The sequence below is a fragment of the Lachnellula hyalina genome, assembly GCF_007821495.1.
Source record: "Lachnellula hyalina strain CBS 185.66 chromosome Unknown contig00051, whole genome shotgun sequence".
NCBI lineage: Eukaryota > Fungi > Ascomycota > Leotiomycetes > Helotiales > Lachnaceae > Lachnellula > Lachnellula hyalina.
In genome coordinates, this window is record NW_022157165.1 from 96,722 (window position 1) to 119,429 (window position 22,708).

At 46.9% G+C, this 22,708-nt stretch overlaps 8 protein-coding genes across 8 annotated transcripts; 4 read left to right on the top strand and 4 right to left on the bottom strand.

Annotated features, from left to right (window-relative positions):
* Window positions 1–266: 266 nt before the first annotated feature.
* LHYA1_G003399 (uncharacterized protein) lies at window positions 267–3,115 on the bottom strand (the record flags this gene model as incomplete). Its single annotated transcript, XM_031148370.1, has 2 exons — window positions 267–2,254; window positions 2,311–3,115. Coding segments are annotated over 2 exons (2,793 nt in total), but the record flags the coding sequence as incomplete, so codon positions are not given.
* Window positions 3,116–3,621: 506 nt separating this feature from the next.
* Window positions 3,622–6,114, bottom strand: MAM3_0 (Protein MAM3; the record flags this gene model as incomplete). The annotated part of the gene is made up of 4 exons (XM_031148371.1): window positions 3,622–4,693; window positions 4,743–5,415; window positions 5,462–5,688; window positions 5,744–6,114. Coding segments are annotated over 4 exons (2,343 nt in total), but the record flags the coding sequence as incomplete, so codon positions are not given.
* A 2,217-nt stretch (window positions 6,115–8,331) lies between these two features.
* LHYA1_G003401 (uncharacterized protein) lies at window positions 8,332–9,814 on the top strand (the record flags this gene model as incomplete). The annotated part of the gene is made up of 4 exons (XM_031148372.1): window positions 8,332–8,523; window positions 8,570–9,025; window positions 9,076–9,511; window positions 9,564–9,814. 4 exons carry the CDS (start codon window positions 8,332–8,334, stop codon window positions 9,812–9,814), a joined length of 1,335 nt encoding a protein of 444 aa, XP_031006057.1.
* A 1,790-nt stretch (window positions 9,815–11,604) lies between these two features.
* LHYA1_G003402 (uncharacterized protein) lies at window positions 11,605–13,081 on the top strand (the record flags this gene model as incomplete). The annotated part of the gene is made up of 5 exons (XM_031148373.1): window positions 11,605–11,657; window positions 11,718–11,851; window positions 11,900–12,381; window positions 12,431–12,610; window positions 12,767–13,081. The coding sequence occupies 5 exons, from the start codon at window positions 11,605–11,607 to the stop codon at window positions 13,079–13,081; spliced, it is 1,164 nt and encodes a 387-aa protein (XP_031006060.1).
* Window positions 13,082–14,052: 971 nt separating this feature from the next.
* Window positions 14,053–15,296, top strand: CEL6B (1,4-beta-D-glucan cellobiohydrolase; the record flags this gene model as incomplete). Its single annotated transcript, XM_031148374.1, has 2 exons — window positions 14,053–14,728; window positions 14,794–15,296. 2 exons carry the CDS (start codon window positions 14,053–14,055, stop codon window positions 15,294–15,296), a joined length of 1,179 nt encoding a protein of 392 aa, XP_031006059.1.
* Window positions 15,297–16,173: 877 nt separating this feature from the next.
* fsa6_2 (Fusarisetin A cluster transcription factor) lies at window positions 16,174–18,456 on the bottom strand (the record flags this gene model as incomplete). The annotated part of the gene is made up of 5 exons (XM_031148375.1): window positions 16,174–16,221; window positions 16,274–16,433; window positions 16,501–17,332; window positions 17,387–17,729; window positions 17,776–18,456. 5 exons carry the CDS (start codon window positions 18,454–18,456, stop codon window positions 16,174–16,176), a joined length of 2,064 nt encoding a protein of 687 aa, XP_031006054.1.
* A 388-nt stretch (window positions 18,457–18,844) lies between these two features.
* On the bottom strand, window positions 18,845–20,698 carry yisK (Uncharacterized protein; the record flags this gene model as incomplete). Its single annotated transcript, XM_031148376.1, has 2 exons — window positions 18,845–20,011; window positions 20,087–20,698. The coding sequence occupies 2 exons, from the start codon at window positions 20,696–20,698 to the stop codon at window positions 18,845–18,847; spliced, it is 1,779 nt and encodes a 592-aa protein (XP_031006053.1).
* Window positions 20,699–21,676: 978 nt separating this feature from the next.
* Window positions 21,677–22,573, top strand: GPR1_1 (Glyoxylate pathway regulator; the record flags this gene model as incomplete). Its single annotated transcript, XM_031148377.1, has 4 exons — window positions 21,677–21,872; window positions 21,922–22,058; window positions 22,105–22,438; window positions 22,491–22,573. 4 exons carry the CDS (start codon window positions 21,677–21,679, stop codon window positions 22,571–22,573), a joined length of 750 nt encoding a protein of 249 aa, XP_031006056.1.
* Between the last annotated feature and the right edge of the window lie 135 nt (window positions 22,574–22,708).

A 22,708-nucleotide genomic window follows, 5' to 3' on the forward strand; every position in this document is an offset into this window, starting at 1 on the left:
CCCTGCACTCTTGCGTTTAGTTTTCGGGGAAAAGTAAGCCCTGAAACGAGACTACAAATGCGACTAGGTAAGCAAATGAGCAAAAGAAGCTGGGCCTTCAAGATTACACACCTCTAGTGAACGGCAGAATAATATATTATAATCATCCTATCTCTCTATTTCTAAGCCCTGGGTATCTCATATCAACAAGTCCCATCCAATCCAAAAACACCAGTCGCAATGCAATGCAAGCATCCTGCTTTCCCATGCGTTTTCATCACTTACTTTTCCCTCTCCTTCCCTCTAGCCTTTTCACTCTTCACCTCCCCCTCCCTCATCTCATCAACTAAAATCCTCGCATCTTCATCACCCTCAACCACATGCCCCTTCTCCCTCAACGCACTCTTAACCCCCTCAACCACACTTCCTCCACCAGCCATCCTAACACTCTCCAGTCGTCTCGCCAGTTCCGCTTCAGCACTCAAAGCACCTTGGGCACCCATCTGCGCACGTTCCTGTTGTGCTCTTGCTTGTGCCTGTTTCATGGGAACTAATTCCCTTACGAATTTTTGCGCTTCTTCGCAGCCTTCCATGACAAACTTGATAGCAAGTGTCGCACGTTCTTTGAGGTACTCGTTATACCCATCATAAACGCAGCAATTCAGCAATGGCATGATACCAGTGTGATCTAGTAACTGCTTTTGTACAATTGGATTACCCGGTCCGGTGCGCCGGACGTTAGTGGGTGCCAGGAGCGAGGTGAGGATTATCAGGATCTGGATCTTGATGCCTGCCCACGGAAATTTATGCGGTGTGTCGTGAAGTGGTGGTACGTTCGCTTGTGGTTTTTCATCAAGTCCTTTTCTCGCGACTCCTGCTTCAAGATTCTTGAGTAGAGTGATGAGTTCGTAGACACAATCCCACTCTATCAGCAAATGCCGCATCTCAGGGATTTCGGCAATGACGGATATGAAATCTAGATATTGCGATAGTCCGTCTTTCGCGCGTTCCATATCCCAGAGATCGACAGGGAATTCCGAAGGGTGGGTTTTGCCAGTGCGGATCTGTGCTTGGGCGTGGATGAGCGCCACGCAGTCGGGGACGACGCGGCAGCGGAAGTAGTTGTAGAGGAAGTGGATTAGTTTTGCGTCACGGTTGTAATCTTTTAAGTCGTCGTAGATGGGACTGTCTTTACGGGCACGGAACATGTAGTTGATTAGGCGGAGGAGCACGGTTTGGGCAGGCGAGACGATGTCTTTGAGAATTCGAAGACAGTTCCAGGCGTAGGGGAGAAGGGCGTTGTGGTGAAAGGATTCGATAATTTGGGCGGTTATTTGGAATATGAATTGCTGATCCGTTTGCTCCCAGACTGCGATGAAGACTAGCATTTCTCGAAGGAGGTTCTTGCCGCAGTCGAGAGCTAGGAACATTTTACACCGAGTCTTCTGGAGGTTCTCTCCGGCTGGAGTCAGACCAGAGCCCATGGAATCCACGATACAGGCCTTGACAGTCATATGTAGAGCTTCGATCTGTTTCGTGTCTAGGATATTTGGAATTTCCGTCAAAAGTCCTCGTAATGGTCCCTCAACATACGAATCATCCTCGTCTTCCTCTTCTTCTTCGTCCTCTTCTTCGTCCCCGTGTTCCCCTTGAAGTGACCTAGCATCATTCTCATCATCCGCAAGAGCTCCCTCCGGTTGTTGCTCCTCGTATTGTTCATCATTATCGTAATTTCGGTCTTGATCTCCCCGACTGGGAATATACCGCTGCATAGCATTCTCCTTGCACTGATCCGCGCGTTCTTTTGCTCCCTCAACCGTCTCCATAGGCACAACCCATCCATCATAATTCGCATCCCGGACTCTCTTCCACCAAACATCAATTTGATGCGAGACCCTCGCATACAGTTTGTCTTGCTGGTACTTGTCCTCCAATTCTGGTGACGTCCAAATCGGCGTCGTAGATTCTTCTACCGTCTCCCTTGATTCTTCCTCCTCTTCCGGGAGCGGACCAGGGGTATCACCGGTGGGAACATCCGCCTCATACTTTGCAAGAAGCCGCGTTGCCTCCTCATTTCTTTTGTTATGCCTCCATAACCAATTCTTTACTTCCTGATGCACTTTCCGCACATCAAGTCCATCTGGTCCTATTTCCGGTAACTCATTATCCCAACCTTCATCAAACAGCATCTCGAACCAAAACGACATCTTGAAGCGGTCGTTGCCCATTGTCCAGTTATGTGTATGCTGTAGACATGTAACCAGGAGCTTCTTATCTGTTTATTGTTAGCTGGTCTCCTCCTAGAACCTTTGTGATTAAAGAGAGACGAACAAAGTTCGGTAATCTCCAACAGCCTCCCTCTGTCGCCCTCCCCCACACTCTCCCCATCATACCCCTTACTCGTAACATTAACACACAGCACGACCATCATGCGCACCTCCTCATCAAAGCCCACTCTTGCGCAAATCTCCTGCGCTGTCTCTTTGATCGCCAACATATTCCTACTAATCACCAACAGATTATTCAAATACTGCAAATCCTCCTTCAACACCGCATAATTGTTTAGGATGAGTGTCGCGGATTCCGGTACGTCGTAGGATTCGCGCAGAGAGAGTCTAGAGAGTTTAGGCAGCGCGAGGATGAAAATTTGACGGAGTCGCTGCCAGATGTCTATATTTTTCGCCAGGCGTTCTCTTTTCCCCAGTGGCACACAATCAGTTTCTTTTACTCTCTTGGAGATAGGACAGAAAGAAACGGGAACAAACCTAACATCCGCAGCATTCAAACTCTTATCCAACGTCCCCGCCACCATCTTCCTCACTTCCGGACTACTCTTCGGCCCAAACTTCAGCCCCTCAAAATGACCCTTCACAGCTACCAACGCGCCGTTGAAACTCTTCTCCTCTATGCTCTGCACATTCCTCCTCTTGAATCTACCATTACCGCCATAACCGTTCCCAAGAGCCCCATTCTTAGCATTGATGTCGAAGGTCTCCACCATGATGGACTCGCGGTTCGTGCGGTGTGTCTGTGTGGTCTCATCCCACCAGGTTGCGAGAGGCGTCTTGCATTTGGCGCAGATTGTTTGTGGGGTACGGTTCGTGGGAAGGGGGTGGGAGCATTCGGCGCAGAGCATCGTTGTTGAAGAAAAGGAGGGGAGGGGAACTATTGAGTGAGGGGCACGTTTGGGGAAATTTTTGGGATGTTGTCGGATGTCGGTTAAAGTTTCCTCAGTATACTCACTACCTGGCGTAGCTCGCCTGGGTACATATACTAATCATTCAAGTATCGTACTTATGAATGTATAAACAACATTCATGTGGTCAGCATGAGTTTAGAAGTTTGGTGATGTAAGTAGTTAGCTCTCTACAAAGGATTTCTTTGCTCTTCCCTTCAATAGATGACCAGCGGTGAGAATCGGTCACGTGTAAGAGACAAACTGGAGTTTTGATTTTGTATTTTATTATGTTATGTTATACAGCTGTAACAGCTATCTTTCTCAAGGGTAAATATACCTTAGACCCCATACCGTATCCCCTGTTTATTGTAGCAGCCATGGATTGCCAGTTTCAAGTATCAATACAAATATAGCACATCAACATACAGATTTAAGCTCATTGGCAAACGGTCGAACCTTCCTCACTACTTCCCACCCTTCTTTTTGTGGCGTGTCCGTTTCCGTTTCTTCTTCGCTTCTTCTCCTTTCGTTTCAGCTACTGTTGCTTCGTCATGGTCATCAGCTCCGTCCATTTGGCCACCTAATTGGGATCGGGCTGAAAATTGAGGTGTGTTTGCTTTGCCCTTATTGCTCTCTCCATCTTCTTTGTCACTCGAGCTACTAGTCGTCTCTAGCACAACTTTGCATACTCCTCCTGCTTCAATGATATTCTCCGTAATGCTGCCACTTCGTGTTGTGGCCTTCTTTCGTTTGCTGACGCCCAGTCCAGATTTGAGTGATCCTACTGTATCACTACTCTCGCTATGGGCTGTACCATTTCGGGAAAACGATATCCTTTGTGAAGACGTCCAGGAATAGTCAGTGGGTGATAAATTGGCATCCTCTGCACCGTCTTGGTGTGTCGTTTCAAAATTTGCTAAATTGCTTGGGTTTGATGTAGTCGTGGGGTCAAACGATCCGTAGCCCTGTTGTAATGCTTGCACACCATCACTAGCCTCCTTTCCAGCGGATTTGAGAAGACCCTCGCCCTCTCCACCAAAGGGTGCAGGGTCATCACGGTAAGGCTCTTCGATGATATGCTCATGTGGAGCCGTTGGATCGGTTCTGGATTCAGATCGCGAGGGCTGGGTGGCAGATTTTATTTTGACGGTATTATACCGAGTTGTCTTCGGGCGACTTGCAAGATTTGATGGCCCGAGGTGTTTGAGATGCTCTCGCATGTCATTGAAGTTGCCTCTCACAGAAATATTTCTTCCGTCTGCACCACTAGATCCTCTTCTCAGGAAGGTGGTCTTTGGACTGGAACCAAAATGAGCGGGACTATTGCTCCGACTTTGTCCGTTAGAGATGACTTTGGTGATTTCAGGCCTTTGACCTTCTGTGAGATCAATGAGATGTTCTTCGGGTGCTTGCAGAGAGGATACGTCTGTGCTGCCCACAATATGTGTCTTTTGCATGCGTGCTTTCGGAGCTGGTGTCACTCGCCTGATGGCTTTATGGATATCAATGAAGACATCAGACTCGTCAATAATTTCCCTTCTCATGGTTAGTAACTATAAGGAATAGACGGGGATGCACCACGTACTCGCCGATTAACTCCTCAATGACGTCCTCCAATGTCACCACGCCAATCGCACCATAGTTCTCGCCGGGGTACTCCGAAACTAGGACCATATGTGATTTGCCTTCTTGGAAGAAATTGACAATATCAAGACAACTAGTTTCGGGGCGGGTTTCTGGCAAAGTAGCCAAAGCAAATGCACTGACTTTTTTGCAGTCTTCTGGGTCATACGTAATCAAGATCTTGACCAGAAGCATCCCAACAAAGTTCCCCTCGTTGCCTGGTTCGTAGATGGGTATTCGAGAATAGCCAGCACTCAGAATGATATTCATAGTGTGCTCATCCAGGATCGTGTCTGCAGACATTGTGAAAACATCCTCCATTGGCGTCATAATATCGCCCACGGCCTTCTCTTTGAGATCCAGAACTGCGCTGATGATTGTGACTTCGTCTTGGTTGAGTCGGTCGGTAGGACTGGATCCCAACGTCTTATGTAGGGTAACCAGGGTCTTCAAGCCGGATTTCTTATAAGTTGTTCCATGATCCTCGCCCAGGGCCCAGTCGAGAAGTTGTGCAGTGGGCCAAGCGATTGGTGCGAGGAGCCACATGAGGGTGACGACGAACGGTTGCATGAACGCTCCAATTGCTAGGCCATACCGAACGCAGACTGCTTGGGGGATGACTTCTCCAAAGATAACTATACATAGTCAGTAGGAGGTCCCATGCATATATGATGTCCCTACCAATCAACGCCGTGCTGCCAACAACGGCAGGCCATCCCCCTCCTAATGATCGATCGAGCACGATGGGCAGTGATTCGTTAACCATCACGTTGGCCAGGAGCAAGGTAACCAGAACCCAATGTTTTCCCCTCTTCAGCAGTGTGAGAACCTTGTGTGCATGCTTTTGTTCCTTTCCTTCGCCCGAGGTTGCAATGACTTGTAGATAGATGCTGTCTTGTCCCATAAACCTGTAAAACCATCAATTAGCAGGAGTAGTACCGAGCTTGGTGTAGTTCCACTCACGCAATGGTCAATCCAGCGAACGCGCCTCCTAACAATACCAACACAGCAGCGACGCCCAAATACAACCACAAGCTTGGATCTTCCGCATCTTTCGGCAGATCTCCCTTCTCCTTGTTGATACCTAGGAATTGGGTCACTGGCGCGGCAGACGCGTATGAGACCTGGGAGAGCCCCAGGACCAGAAGCTTGGCCAGACCGAGGATCGCAGGTCGAGCGAGGTAGCCATTGCTACCTGCAATTGGGGGTTTCGATTTCATTTCCCAGTCCCAAGTCAGGTCACCCACCACTGCAGGTACCGCGGTCGCGGTCAATTGGCCCTGGGTATTCTCTCGGTCCTGCGCCTTTAATGCAGTACTGTACCAAGCTTTGGCGGCTGGGAAAGGATGGACCCAGCTATTCGAACGTGTTGGCGCCAATCAAACAAAGGAGTGAAGGTACCTACGGAGGTATGTAGTAGCCGTAGGCGGGGATGAAGCTTTATTTAAATATGCGTGATAATAACCAGGGTACATGCAGATGCAAGACAGGTACAGGTGTGGTGTGTGGGCGTGGGTCTGAGGGTATGGACTGTTCACCAAATGATCGGTGCTGGGGTGTGAAAAGAAAAGCGGCACTGAATCTGTTTATTGCAAGCCCAGCCCAGTCCAGTTGAAGATTCAAAGTCGGGGAGGAATGAGTGCCGCTTTCTATGTCGCGCCCCGCCCCTCCCCTCCACTAGCAACGGCGCCAAGGAAATGATGCTTGCCTTGCGATATTAAGTTTAGCAGCGTTCCCAAGTTCAGCTCAGTCCAGTCCAGTTTACTTGGTACAATTTCACTCTTTCGATCAAGGTATACAGATATACCACAACGCGGATCCAAGGTATCTCTATATATAAACTTCTGCTTGATGATAGTGCACTTGGCTGTGCTTCTCTTCTTCTTCTGCCATGTTTTCTGTCCGAAGTATTGCGTATTATGTGGGAACACCTCATTGAGGAGGGGAGGCGACTCTACGTGTATGAAAAAAGTGGCGGAATAGACAAGCGAGTTTTGGTGCCTTATTCCGACAGTTATTTCGTACACGTAAAGGGCGATCAAGTCAGCCGTTGCCGTAGTCTTATGGTCGCTTTGCCTTTGTCATACTCTATGTTTTCGTCGGCTTTAAAGGAATAGTTTCCCATATGAGACGGCTCGCCATGAAAATATGCAAAGCGTAGTAACTGCAAAACTACAAAACAAACGACTCGTTTCCATACAAGGAGACCTAGTTTGCTTTTGCAGTTTGAGAAGCGATGATGTCTGAACCGATGCGCCATCACGTTGTTCGCAATGGCATTCATGGAAAATGGTTCTTGACGTAATCGCCTATATAAAATGCTCTGCTATATGTCGTGTTTCGGGCGCGCTTATGATCCGGCAAAAACAAGAAGAGGAAGCCAATCAGGGTAATTATCCACTGTGCATGAGCTATTAACATAAATATGTATTTATAGGCCATTGAATTCCTGTTCCGGCATACTAATCAAGTAAGATAGAGTGGATTGTTTTAAATCGACCAGCCTGAAATCTAGATGGTATTGCTACGAGCTTGTTCCCAACTCGCGATTAATTTGGCTCCTAAGTCTCGATCCAGGCACAAACAACAAGTTGACGTGCCGTCTGTCTTTTTCCTCGATTAGGAGCCCCTATTATATAAGACTTTTTTATATGTTTCGAGTGATGCCTCGAAGAAATAGGGTCCTTGTCTGTTGCCCTGCACTGATTATGAGATGCAATAAGTGCTAGGGTCATAGATGCCATATATATTGTGGTGGGGTTCTAACGGAGCGTCACAGGTATGCATACTCTATAAATACAAGCGCTTCTACAGGCTTGGAGCATTTTCCATTCTATACATACACTCTTTTACATGTCATATTATTATATAATAAAACTATAAGTCAGATCCTAGCCTAGAGTTCGCGGTTGTATTATCCCTCTACATTTTAGTGATTACTATAAGGGGCAAGGCATACTCTATAGCTTATAGGATTTATCAAATGCTAACAACTAAAAGGGAATAGGAAGCCTTTACTAAAGCTGTCTGCGGCCTTCTTTACTCCCACTTATATAACCTCTCTTTTATCCCACTTAGATATAGATGCGTCAGTTGGGCATGGCTAGAGGAATCATATGGTTTTGCCTATTATGATATAAAAAAATCGTATTATGACGGAGCATTTGCAACCGTAGGGTGTACTTTTAGGCTAATGCGACATTAATAGAAACAAGGCAGAAGACTCGTTGACTATAAACAGCTACTTTACTATAGAACGAGTGCGCAAGAACATCGCTTATAAAGGGATGCTAATGCAGAGAAGTAATAGAATAATAGAGCCAAGCCAGATCTTGCAAGTTTTGAAAACTTCCAAGCAATCTTGGTGACCTGAGAATGCAGCGGCTAAGTATGCTCATTCGACATGGGTCGGTGGGTAGTAACAGCGAAGCCGGCGCTCAAATACGGATACGGAGTAGCCTACCGATACCCCACCTTACAAGCACCTCCTGTGCTATTTTCATTATTTTGCTATAATCTTTATAACTTTCGTCGGAATAATTGCTATTATGATGCATTTATTAAAGCTCTCTGTGTCCTTGCTTGTATCCCTTGCTGTTTCATGTGTTCAAGCGGCCCGGGTTCCTCAATACCAACAATTACCCCCACTTCGCGAGCAAGCTGCAATTCAAGATGCGTGGACCGTAGAGCGGGTGTCAAACGTTCCACAGTTGTTGAGGAAATATGAAGTCGATGCTTGGCTGGTAAGTCTTGCCATTCAAAACTTCATACATACTCATGGGAATCCAGATGAGCCAAAAAGAATATGCTGAAGATACCGTGTTCTGGTCTCTCAAGTCAGCTACTCAATTTTCGGCACGACGCAGGACTGTGGACTTATTCCTCGCCAATACCGTTGAAGATGCCTCTTTTTCATATAACTGGATTGATAATACTCCAGAAGTATGGTCTGAACTTCGTTCCGTTCTAGAGGCGCATAATGTTTCTTCCATTGCAGTCAACGCGGACACCGATGTCGCATTTAGCAGTGGTCTGCATGTTGGCGAATTTGGGAAAATCGTCCAAGAGCTGGGACCTGAATGGGAAAAGAAGCTTGTTGTGGAGCCGATGGTGGGTGTCGAATTTATTGGAACTATGGTGCCTGGTCGGCTTGAGTGGTATCGTCGTTTGCAAGAGACGGCTTGGGCCATCATCACAGAAGCCTTCAGCGAGGCAGTCATTGAGCCAGGAATTACTACCACAGATGTGAGTCTTCTTGGTGTTAGAATGATACTTTATGGGCTAAGTATGTATAGGATGTCCGCTGGTGGATGCGAGACAAAATCCAACAGCTGAACTATACTACCTGGTTTATGCCCGATGTTTCTATTTTAAATGCTGAAGATCCATTTGGCGACCACCCAATGACAACAGATCGAGAAGTTATACAATATGGTGATCTCCTTCACTGCGATTTTGGGGTCACGGCCCTTGGGTTAAATACAGATACTCAGCATATGGCATATGTTCTTTACCCAGGGGAATCCGAGGATGATATCCCGGAAGGCTACATTGGAGGATTGAAGCAAGTGAATCGACTACAAGATATTGTCAAATCTAATATGAAGGTCGGCACCACGGGGAATGACATATTAAAGACTAGCCTGAAACAGATGAGAAATGAGGGTTTCGATGGAAAGATATATTGCCATCCAATTGGAGACTGGGGACACTCCGCTGGAACCCTTATTGGTATTTATACCCCCAAATGACTTTGAACGTTTTTTAACTGATAGTTCGTTAGGTATGTTTAATTTACAAGAAGGTGTTGAAGTTCTTGGCGACCTCCCTCTGTTGGACAACACGTACTACAGCGTTGAGCTGTATGCTGAATACTTCGTAGCGGAACGTAATCAGACGATGAACTTTTATCAGGAAGAGGACGTGTATTGGAACGACGAGATAAAAGATTGGGATTGGGTGTGGGGAAGGCAGGAGAAATTCCACCTCGTCCGACCACCAGTGGATAGGGTGTTTCGTGTGCAAGGACCATGAAATTTAACTTCTGAGGCATACGTCATGCTTTAGTATAGAAAGTTTTGTTTGATATCCCATGGTCAAAGTGCAGCTTGAAGTTCGTTTCGCTGTCGTTCAATTTATAAATATCTGATGAAGAAAAAAGACATAGTGCGTCTGGAATCTAATGGTATCAGGTGTTTACTTCAAATATGAAGTTTAGTGGGAGCGGGGAATCCAGTTAATCTGATTTTTTCTTGGGAAAATACGATCCATTAGCCCTACGTTCCGCAAATGCAATAGGATTTTGTTGCCGGTGGAACTGATTGGAGATCGTCTCTAGACTAGAAAGGCGTTGCAAGAGAAGTACTTCAAAGTCGAAGAATTTTTGAAGAGCGTATTGAGAACAAAAGACCGGTCATGGAATAAAAGCCAAAGTGATAAGGAACAAAGTGTGACCCCCAGGAGAAATTTGGAGCCTGTCATGTGACGAAGGACCAGACACGTTTGTATGCGTTTCAGGAGAGTTAGAAAACGTTTTAGTTTATATACGACTTGATAGAACACCCGTAAGATTTCAGTCATCTATACTGAAGAATAATCCAAGATTTGAAAGCAAAAAGTTAAGAAATGAAGATTGAAGAGTGGATAAAATTGCTCTGGTACTACACGAAAGTTCCAACCACGAGGCATCCCCGGACATCCCGACCCCTTGAGGGAGGGGGGATGGGGGGAGAGGAGTGGATCCACTTTGTTGCTGCAGGAGGCCAGGGAAATAACCCTCAAGGGGAAAACACGAGCGGGTATTCAAGCATAGCTAGCATACGGCACCAGTAAGAACGCTCATACGCATACGGAGTACCTCCATAAAAGGGCTTAAATGATGTCGTGCAGGTTTTTGCAACAGAGCTAGGAGTTCGTTCAGAAACGCTGCGTGGATCCAGAGGGGTCGCCGCACGAGCCCTACTGTACTTCACCGAGGCTTTCTCACGGTGCTAAAATCTCAAGATCTAATTCGAGTTCTCTACTCGTATATGCTATGGGCTCTAAGCGCAGAAGGTGATGCTTCAACAATTGAAATTGGAAGCCACTTCCTCCTAACTTAATTCCGCCCGGAATATATCCTCATCTTGTATGAAGGGGCCAACAAAATACTTGCGACGCTTCACCGCGTGCAAGTGATTTCAGTTCGGGGAATTCTTGAGAACCGCGAACTTTGTTTGAGCACAGTCCGCACGAGCCTGTGTGGTGAGGTACGGAGGTACATGATACTTTCTTCTACATTCCACCAATCAGCGCGCGTGCCACCCAAAAATAACCGAGCCAAAATAACCCCCTTTTCGCTTAGCCTCAGATCGAAGACATCTCGAGTTTCTAGTTGTACGTTGCAAGACCCGTCATTTGGGAATAGGTAAGAATTCACGACCTTTCGAAACATGATCTTCGCCAGAAGCACTCGTGAATCTAGTTACATCTTAAGATCAGGGAGCATCGTCTGATGTTTTCAGCTAAATGTCAGATGCGTAGGGATATTCTGTGACAATGTGAAGCGCCGAGGAACTAGTGGAGGCAGGAGGCTGATTATTCTTGATGCACGGTCTTGATATTTCTATATAACTTCGTCTTTTCCGACGTTGTGTTTATTCTTCATCGCATCAACAGCTTCAATCTTTTCCATTCATTTTATACATTCGCTATAGTTCTGTGAACTTTACATTCATTACTCTCATTCAAATATTTCTTGCATTCGGCCGGTCCAAACATTTGAACGAATTTATCATTATTACACATCGCTATAACCATCTCAATAACGCTTCATATCCTTCAATATGTATACTCAAACTGTTCTCGTTGCATTTCTTGCAGCTATTGCCGAAGCTCGGTAAGCAACACTTGGATCAGTCAGATCTCTTCTTTTATGCATTTTCTAACCACAGTATAGTTTCGGTCAAGAACAAGGTAATGGGGCCATTGCTGCCATTGGTGCTTTGAGCGATCTCGGAACCTCAGGCCAAGCCGCAACTCTTTCTGGCGGATCCATTCAATTTCTCTTGGCTGCTGCCAATCCATGCGGTAGTACGTATCTCCGCCCCATGTTGTAGTTCTTGTCTAACCAGCTGGTAGAACTTACCCAAGCGGATCAAATCGTCGCTGAACTCGGAACCAGCGACCGCGCCATTGCTGCCGCCCGTGGCCTCGTTGCCGCGGAGCAAAACTTCAACCCTTTCGTCGTTAGCATCCCCTCCATCTGTTCGGATCCCACCCTTCCAACTACTGCTGCACTCCGAGGCGTGGTTCCTCTTATCGACCCTGCTGTAGGCGGAGAAGCCATTGAAAACGCCAACTCAAACACGTCCATTGTTACCCCGTTCGCCGCAGATGGATTGAGCGTTGCTCAAGTCATGGCTGCTCAAGGGTTCTCCAACTTCACCGCCGTCGCTCTCGATGGGACTAAGGCAGCAGCTGCTGTCGCTTCTGGTGCGTCGAGTGCAGCTTCAGTCGCTTCTGGTGTGTCGAGTGCGGCTTCAGTCGCTTCAAGTGTAAGCGTAGCCGCCAGCTCTGCCATTGCTTGCGGGGCTACGACGATGGTGACTGTCACCCGTACTGTAAGTTCATGCAATTGTAAGCCGAAGAACGCTTTCTGACAACAAATAGGCTACTGCTGCCGCTTCTGTTGCTACCACATCAGCAGTAGCAAGCGCTGCCGCCTCATCATCGAGCTCCACGGCTGCCGCTGGAGCTGGAGCTGTCACAAATGCGGTTACTGGAAACTTTGCTGGATTCCAGGCTTCTACTATCGCCGGTCTCGACTTTGGAACTTGCACTCCAACTATGGTAAGTTTATCTCTATACTAAAATTCTGTTCTGCACTAGGCCAGCGGGGTCTAGAACTTGTTTCGGGGGCCCACATGCTGGCTCCCCGGACTGTCTCGAAGCTTCCTCTGGGCTCTCTGAAATGTCAAAGTCTTACTATACTAATTCATTTGACAGAAATTCGAAGCCGGTCTCAATGGTCGTCAAACCACCGAATCAACTTTCCAAGCCATCGATCCAGTTGTCAACAAGGGACAGGAAGAAGCTCTCAACCCAGCCATTATCACCAACAGAATCCACGACCAATTGACCAACGTCTGTGGTGCCAATCAAGCTGCCAAAGATGCTGCAGCCGCTGCTCAGACCCAGATCGTAGCATTGGGTACTCGCGATGCTACAACTGCGGATGCTTGGAACACGGCATTGGGATTTGCTGGGACCAACACAAACCCTGACAACGCCCCACAGACTGGCTTGGTTGGTCACACATAGACCCTGATCTGTTTAGTGACATGAGTGTTGGGAATTTCAAAGAGATAGGGAGATGATGTAGAGTTCAGGCTGTGTTGAGATTTAACTGTAATTCCTATACAATACGAACATATATAACTTTACGTCTAATGATTGATTTATATGAGAGCCGAAATTTCCCCAAAAGATTTTGTTAGCCTGTTATCTAGCTGGTTCTGTTCCTAAAAACTAGGGTTGTCTCACTTATAAATCATACAACTATCATCAACGCATTCAGAAAGCATCCGATCTTCAACCTAGGTCACGTGCATTGTGTTGCGTCTTTCCTACACCTTTCTATAAAGCGACACCTATTATTATTCTTTGAATAAGATACTACGTACTTTATAGTAGGCTCGGTGAAGTATTATCCAAGTTATGTATATAACGATATCTGATCATGTGACGACTACAGGATTGAAATTTCTTCTCGTGCCTTATTATTAGCTCGCCTCACTTCTATTTTTGCATCCCCAAAACTGTGATTCCCACCTCCATCTATGCATATATCCTCATGGATCTCTCCTCTAGTCTTAGTATTATGGAGTACTTCTATCCGGAATCATGAAGCACGGTTAAACCTCACGGAAGCGGAAGCGCGGTTCCGTTTTGCCATTTCAACGTATTTTAATATCACTTTAACATCTGGCCACAGTTTGTATTTGAGCTATGAATTTCAATTCTAAAATGGCGTTTATCCCCGGGTCAATGCCATGATTTCGGGGAGGAACCCGACGGTTATTTCTACCAATGAAATATTGCAGTGCAAGAGCATAGAATCAATGACCCATCTGTATCAATTTGTTTTGCCGAGCATCCATCTCTAGAATTTGCCTTTCAATATAGGATGTGATAGGCCCTTCAGGCTTTCATTTCTTTGATGCATTATAAAAGCTCAGCTATCCCATAATTCAAATTTATTATTCTCATCTTCTTTGCTTTATAACTTTATCATGCATATCAAAGCCCTTCTCACATTTCTCTCAGCTGCTAACAGCATCTCCGCTCTCCCGCCTCTAGCTCCTAGAGCTGAAGATGCGCGAGACGTGAATCCCTTCCTCGGCAAGAATTACTTTGCAAACTCTTACTATGCCGGCGAACTCAACCAGACCGTCAATGCCTTCCTAACGAAGAATGACAGCTTGAATGCAGCACGAACGCGCACTGTACAAAACACTGGAACGTTCGTCTGGATTACGTCTGTCGCTGGTCTCAGCAACATTAAGACCACTATCGACGCCGCTCGTACTGAGCAACAACGAACTCGAAAGCAGCAGATTGTGCAGTTGGTACTGTATGACTTGCCTGACCGGGACTGCTCGGGGGGACAATCGGGTGGAGAGTTCAGCTCTGCTAACGATGGCTTGAACCTGTATAAAAAGACTTTCGTTGATCCTTACGCCGCAGCCTTGAAATCAGCTTGGGATCTGACTTTCGCCGTCATCTTGGAGCCAGATAGTCTGGGAAACGTCATCACGAACCAGAACATACCCTTCTGCGCAAACGCCACCTCGACGTACGAGCAGGGCATTGCATACGCCATCGCAAAGTTGCAAGCCCCCAATATCGCCTTGTACATTGACGCCGCTCATGGAGGATGGCTAGGATGGGATGGCAACCTTGCACCCGGTATCTTGAGCCTGCTTCTCCTTCTCCGTCACCGAATCTGAATGCTAACATGCTAAACTTCCTAGCGGCCACCGAATTCGCCAAAGTAGTTTCCTTGTCGCAGAACTTGACAGTGGGCGGTGCCCAAATCCGCGGCTTCTCTACCGACGTCTCGAACTTCAACCCTTACATCGCCGACCCACGCGCCAACTACACTGAGTACAGCAATGCGTACGATGAGCTGCACTACGCCGAGGTTCTGGCACCGCACTTGACCAACAACTCGCTGCCCGCGCACTTCATCATTGACCAGGGACGGTCGGGCCTCCAGAACACGCGCGCAACGTGGGGCGACTGGTGCAACGTGGAAGCGGGCTTTGGGACCCCGCCCACGACGGACACGAACAGCACGCTCGTGGACAGTATTGTGTGGGCGAAACCGGGTGGTGAGAGTGATGGGGCCTGCGGGCCGACTATCGATGGTGTTGGTGCGCCGAATGCTGGGCTTTGGTGGGAGGCTTATGCTGAGGAGTTGGTCAAGAATGCTGATCCGCCGATAGCTCCTACTTATGCTACGCTGCGCAAGTAGACGGGTCTTGTTAATGGGGTGGTAGTATGTATATATGTCTAGATCTTGGATATAGAACGTCAGTGAGGAATAACTCAATGCAAGATAAGGACATTGCCATTGTATGAGTGACACTGTAACGAAAGTAAACTCTTGAAGCTTGGAGTTGAGAACTATGAGACTATACAAGAGATAGACATATAGTAATGAAGAAAGTGGGCTGTGGTTCGAACTTTTAAGAACTTCATGTATAACATATCAATTGTTATTTCTTTTATTGCATGCCTCTAACCCTTGTTTAGTACTGGTGCAATCGCTCCACTGCGTTTTTGATCGGGGCATTTCGACATCTCGCATACAACCTTCTGATACACAACTGGGTGGGCATTCGCTCCCTAAACGATTGGTACCACCAGATACCGGCTACTGCAAAGATATAAAGGTGGGTTTAATAGCGCTTCATAGACGTGCAAATGTCTCCCTAGCCCAGTATCATCAAGAGGAGATGTTGCTCAGCCAGGAAAATGGGTATATCCCGTAGAATCGTTTGGGAGACATCTTCAACATTTCATCGTTGAACGAGCATCTGCCTTGAAAAGCCTATGAAATGCTAAAGGTTTCTGCTGTGGCCAAACAACTACAACACTGTGTATGTTGCTACACTTTCTGTTTTGCTCGTGAACAATCCATACAGTGTGGGCTACATTGTTGCCATTTTTGCTTAGAAAAGCGATAGGTCCATGACAAGTAACTTCGGCAATTGGCTTTGCTGGGTGCGGATACATGCAATACGTTTCGATTTCGGATGTTTTTTCTGGACGCGTTTTATAGCGAAGCGGTAATAACCAATGACGAGAAATCCCATACCTAAAGGGATGCGTTTATTCTAGTTCTTGGGTTAGGTTTGAATGCCTTCGGAATTGGCCATGAGACTATCCCATTCAGTCTTTACATTTAGTTAGCATCTGGAATATTTATACTGTCGAAAAGGCACTCACCCAAGCCATGCTAGCAGGACCAAGCCACTGTTGAGGTTGCAGCCTCTCAGCAAACATATTCATTTGTTCACTGTTTAGAGACTGTTTCTGAATATCGGGATGAGATTCTGGAGTAGGGAAAGATGGAGAAATCGAAGGTTGCTTTGGGGATGAAGTTGAACTTGAAGGGATATCAGCAAAATTATACTTGAGAGAGAAGCAGAGTGAAGGATTCAACAAATACCTACAGCATAAACCTAAGAATCCTAGCAGCTTTCTCACATATTTTGCTCCTGCCGGAAGATGCTTCGAATCTCGCCAGAGTCTCATCCAGTAATTTCTTGAAACATTGGTGCTGTGGTTTATATATAGGCATAAGAAGTGCAACGGCCAACACAGCAGTGGCATGAAAGGCGTGAAAACTTCCAAGGCCATCGGTATACCACATATATGGCTTGAAGCTCTCTATTTCGAACATCATCTGGTGAATACCCAGAAGGGCCTCGGCAGAAGCAATGCATCTGATTTGAGATTGATTTGGAATATCAAGTCCGAGAATAGATTGAGCAAAGAATGGCCGATGCAAAAGAAGATACAGCTGATGTGAGTAAGCGTGGAGAATGTGAAGGTGGACTGCATGGTGTGTAGGCAGGGAATTAAAACTCGAGTCCGCGAGATAACGACTATCCCATTCTTGCTGCGCCAAATGAATCTGCTGATCTAGATTCTGGATCGTTGTCGTACTGGGTGGATATGATTTGAAGGTTTCCTTGCAGATCTTTGCTGCAATGTCATAGAGGCGGAATTTAAACAGTAAATATGACATCTGCGTTGGCCCTGGAAAGGGTTCCTGGATTCCAGCGACAGTTATATCGACATCGTTGACATCAGCCGGAAGCTTGACATCGTTGGTAATACGCCACGAAGGATCAGGATTTCCCAGAATTGTGTTTTGTATTGTGTAGAGCATTATGACTCCCGCCCAACAGCGCCTGCGCTCTTCGCACTGTATGGCTGTGAGACCAAATTCGTCGGGGTCAATGTGGCAACCCATTGCAATAGCAACATGGTACGTCATGCCTGTAATACTGTCAATTTATCATTCTTTTTGTTGCTGTCGCAAGTAGGATTTACCAAGGAGCACCCATGATGGTTCCTGACTATGCCCCATAGCATACACTACAAGAACAAGCGCTTGGAGCGAGTGAGTGTTGTTATTTCCCCAAAATACTCCATGTTTAGCAAGACACTTCAAGGCAGCTTCTCGATACCGTTTGCTAAGCATTCGAATATTGTTATCTGGATCTGAACCTCTGGCTAGGTCTCTTAAGACTGGATCTTTCTGTTCTAACGTTGTGACAGCCAAGGATAACAAAATGAAGAGGATTGCCAACCAAGAGACGGGCACCGAGGACGGATCTTCAACAAAACCCTCGTATTCAGATTGGAAAGTCGGGTCATGAAGGATGTGAAATAACTAGGCGGCATTAGGTAGGGCATAATAGGGGGTTCGGGATATTTACCGGAGAGAAGACAGTGAAATACTTTTCTTTCAAATACTCGCATTGCTGCATCGGGGGCAGAATGGAAAGCAGGTCATCTCCTGAAGGCGAGGCCGCGGTCGTAAAGGGAAACCCAAAGCTGAAGTTGGAGACCTCGTTCTCTTCCAGTGAAGGGGTACTTGATGACAAGTGTGTGTTGGCAAGAACTGCGCGCCATTGGGATGATCGTGGCTCGTAACGAACACTGCCATTTGAGGCCGTAGACAGAACGCCAGCTCTGTGTGAGGCGCTGAGGTCGGTGGGGAGTGTCTGACGAGCTGGGAGGTCGGAAATAAAAGATTCAGGAGATAGCTGGCACGATGGCTCTAATTCTATTGAGGCAGAGAGTGCCGGGCTCGCCAAGTGCCCAGCTCGTGTGGTCGACGATGCTTCAACCTCCGCACCTGTATGTTTCCTCAACAAATTCTCTAAATTACTGATCCTATCTAATAGTTCAACATTGGAATTATTATATCCCGCCTTTGCTGAGGCGTCGTCTCGGGATGATTTGTAGACGCAGCTGTCTGGACAACGTCGCCGTCGGCATGTATCGCACGGAGGATGACTCCTGGAGCACTTGATCTTCCTCCGACGACATGGCTCACAGCTAACGGGCTGTCGCACGCTCTCGGTGCGTTTTGAACCATTGTGTTGACGATCCATAATATTTGATTGGGGGTGGAAATTTTATGGTTTTATTCCTGAAGTGAGGTTGAAATCGCGGGGGAACGCAGGGACCCAGGGCCTGCGCAGATCCGGCAAGAAGGAAACTAACCTCTCCTCTATAGAGAATATCACGTGGGAGGCAAAAGCCACTTTGAAAACTTATTTGGTTAGGATTAATTTCTCCACTTACTTAGAAGCTTAACGATGATTGTATTTGCCTTCTTTCAGTGGAAATTTACAGTCGTTGTTAGATCTCACGAATGGGTGGCATGTATCTACGAATGGCACATACCGCATCTACTAAAATTACTAATTACACCATCCGTGTCATAAATCAATTTTAAATTTTACTGATTCTATAGACTACTGAAAAAGATAAAACTAGTTACAAAAACAATCTTACGGCCTTTGCAACACCATTCACATCCTCAAAAGTATGCCAGTGGCCAACTTGTGGCAGGACTTGGACTTTTGTCCCCTGAATCTCCCCTGCATACTTTTCACAGATCTGTGGAGGCGAGACTTTATCCTCCTCGCCAGTGATAATTAATGTCCTTGCCTTGATCTGACTCACAGGCAGAGCTTCTGAAGCGCCGGCTAGTGCTGTACATCCTTTGGCATAGCCCTCCGGGTCTTGGCCTAGTAATGACATTCGAATTGCGGCAATAGCAACTGGGTTATCTGTCTTCGATTTTGCAGATGTTCCAGCAGTGATAACGGCATCCACAACGGCTGCCATGCCGGAGCTTCGAACTATGGCTGCTCGAGCAATGGAACCATTTCTGCCAGCTTCGGGGACCGGAGATGGAGGGGGACCGATCAAAACAAGATTCGAGACGAGCGCCGAGTTTTTCAGAGCCAAAGTCATGGCAATCAGGCATCCCATGCTATGGGCAATCACAGTTGCGCCCTTGATGTTCAATTGTTCGGCCAAGTTATTGAAATCCGACGCATAGGTTTCAATGGTGACTGTGGAACCTGCAGAGGTCGGAGAAAGCCCGTGTCCTTCAATGTCCAAAAGATGCAGTGAATGAGTCTTCTCCAAACCCAAAGCCGTAATGAGCGGGGTATAATACTCTGAGGATCCACCAAGACCATGGATAAAAATGATGGGAGGACCTGTGGAAACTCCAGCGTGGCGATAGTACAACTTCTTAGACCCTACGGTAGTCAAACCAACGCCACCGCACGTTTTGTCCAAGTTGCTTATTGGAATACGAGTAGTTGTCGCCACACGGGCAATGGTTGGGTTCTTGGAAGTCGGCTCCGCAATTGTGTTGCTCAAAACCCCAAGGCCGGTCACTGAGACGTCCACAACATCACCAGGTAAAAGCCAAACAGGTGGCTTCTGACCAAAACCCACACCGGCCGGAGTTCCAGTTGCGATAACATCACCAGGTTGAATTGTCTGGCCCTCGGAAAGAGTCTTTACAAGGAAGGGGATGGAGAAAATGAGATCTTCGGTTGTTGCGGTTTGACGCTTCTCTCCATTGACAGTAGTCTCAACTCGTAGTATTTTGGGAAGCTTGTTTGCAGGTACAGCGATTGGGCCCTGTCATCGATCAGATTCTTGCTCCAAAATTTTGTTTTCCAAGCAGCTGAATTGGTAAGAGGGAAAAATACATACCATTGGGCAGAAAGTATCAGGAGACTTTCCGATATAGAATTGCTTGTGGTCCCTTTGTCGTTCTCTTGCCGTCACATCATTAATAATGGTGTAGCCCCAGACATAATCCCATGCATCTTTTTCAGATACTCTGTATCCGCTTTTGCCAAGTATTACTCCGATTTCACCTTCATAGTCGACGGTTTCAGTGAACCCAGGATGTGGAAAGATGGATTCTCCGTGGGCAATGATGCTCGTAGAACGCTTGGTGAAGATAACCGGATGAGTTGGTTGATCCGCCTTGTCGCTAGAATCATATCCGGAAGAGTTGAATTCTTTGGCATGCTCTGCATAGTTCTTTCCCACTGCCAGAACATCTCGGCCGCTGATAGGAGCCAGTAATTGAATTGATGATAGAGGGAAAGGCTCTCCCAGGGGCTTGATCTGCGCTTCTCCGATCTCAATAACTTCATACAGATCCGAAAGAGGTGCCCCAGACAGGAAACTCAAAGGTTGGATGGTTGATGCTTGAAGATCCAAGTGTCCAATGCGGGATTGGCCTTGAATCTTGGGGTCACGATACGCGACATAGTTCGTGTAGCTGCCATTCTGAGAGGGACCGTTGGTTGCCATTGTGATAGCTTGATGATAGACGCGGTGTAATTGGGATTGGAAGCTTAATTGGAAATTGAAGTGGAAATGGGAGTGTCTAACTTTCCAAGGAGAAGGGGAGCACAATTGGTAAAGGTAAGAGTATCTATAGTGGGAGAAGAGGCGCGCAGAATAATGTCTCATTCGGAAGAAATGGGAAAGCAGAAAGAAGCAAAGTAGATAAGAAGTCGAGGAATTATTTTCTGGTCTGGTAGGAATACTCAGGTGATAGCTCCAGGGGCCCCCGCTGATGCTAATACTGAAGCCTCCACCCCACCATACCATAGCTAATGATGACAGCGAGCTCGCTCTGCCCCGCAGCCGCCGGACATTTCCCGGCGAACTACTCGCCTCGCCAATAATGTACGAAGTGAAGTATCCGCCTTCTCCGTCTTCACTCCTTTTCGTCTCATATCCACCATCTCCGTCATCTCCGTCATCTCCTCGTCTCCATCATCTCCGCCATCTCCGCCCTCCTTTTCCCAATCCCCGCATCCCACAGGAAATGTTGCCGTTGGACAGTTGGAGGCGCACATCTCACAAGACTAAAGGACGGCACAAATAGTCCAACAAAGTTTCACTCCGCAATAGTCTGCTTTTGCTAGACTTCAGAACGCGCTCCGGGACGTGGACTTGATGAATCTCTCGTGTATACCCCACACTGGCGAGTATTGTACTTAGGTCTCGACCGTAGACCCCAACAGCCTGAAGATCCACATGGAATCGTGAGCACGGGGTAACGGGGTGAACCCCATACTCTCTGCTCTCTGGCCGGGGAGGTTTGTTTCCTAGTACCGCTTGATATTCCTCCTCATTTCAATCTGTGGGGGTTTTCATTTAAATCTGGGGTTTCCCCAGATTTTTCACCTTCCGTATCGAGCTTTCTTCTTTTCTTTCAATTACTGTTTCTTCCACCTCCACTGCTACTCTCACATTGGATTCAACTACCTCGTTGCAAATATGTCTGCTCCAAATGGTAACAGCGAAAGCTATGACCATGCTAGCAAAATGGAAGCAAGCAGTGGAAATACAGAACAACTTGAAAGACTTCAAACTGCTGGAGGACATGTGGATGACCGAAGTCAGCCATCCTTGCCAGTCGTTCATCGCCGCTTCGCCAATCCAGCTCCTCTCGGTCTGCTCTCCTTTGCTACAGGTATGCCACGACGGAAGTAAGACCAGGATACTCTCGCTCACCCTTATAGGAATCTTCCTCATCTCCATATATGGTGTTCAAGTACGGGGAGTCGCAACTCCCAATGTTCTCGTTGGAGTCTTGATTTTCTTCGGTGGTGTTTGTCAATTCATCTCTGGCATTATGGAGTTTGTCAGCGGCAATACTGTAAGTCGAATCAACTACCTTTGAAGCACTTGCTAACTTGGAGTAGTTCGGCGCAACTGTCTTCCCCTCTTACGGCGCTTTCAACCTGTCATACGCCATGATCTATCTTCCTGGTTCGGGAATCCTGGCTGCATATACCGACAAAACTACAGGAGAGTTGAATGACCAATTTGCAAATGCTCTTGCCATGTATCTCTGGGCTTGGTTTATTCTAACGGTCATTTTCACTGTTGCCGCCATGAGATCATCTTGGGTCTTGTTTGGCGACCTTTTCGTGCTGTGCATTGTCCTTATGCTTCTTGCCTGCGGTTATATGCTTAATAATACATCGCTGGAGAAGGCTGGTAGTGGGCTTGGGTTTGTAGTTGCTTTTCTAAGCTGTAAGTTCTCGCTATCTGATCACGACCCGTTTACATGCTGACCATGACCTAGACTGGGCAGGATGCGCTGGCCTCTTTGCGAATGGTATCACACCTATCAATCTCCCGGTGTTCTCTATGTATACAGAAACTTGATTGTGGAGAGATGGACCTTGGTACTAGTGGAGGAAGCTACACATTGTGGTCATCTTATGATGTAGTAGTTGGACGTCCATAGCTGTTTATATTTTATTAGTCGGAGAATACTCAAAACACTTTTAGATTTAGAGT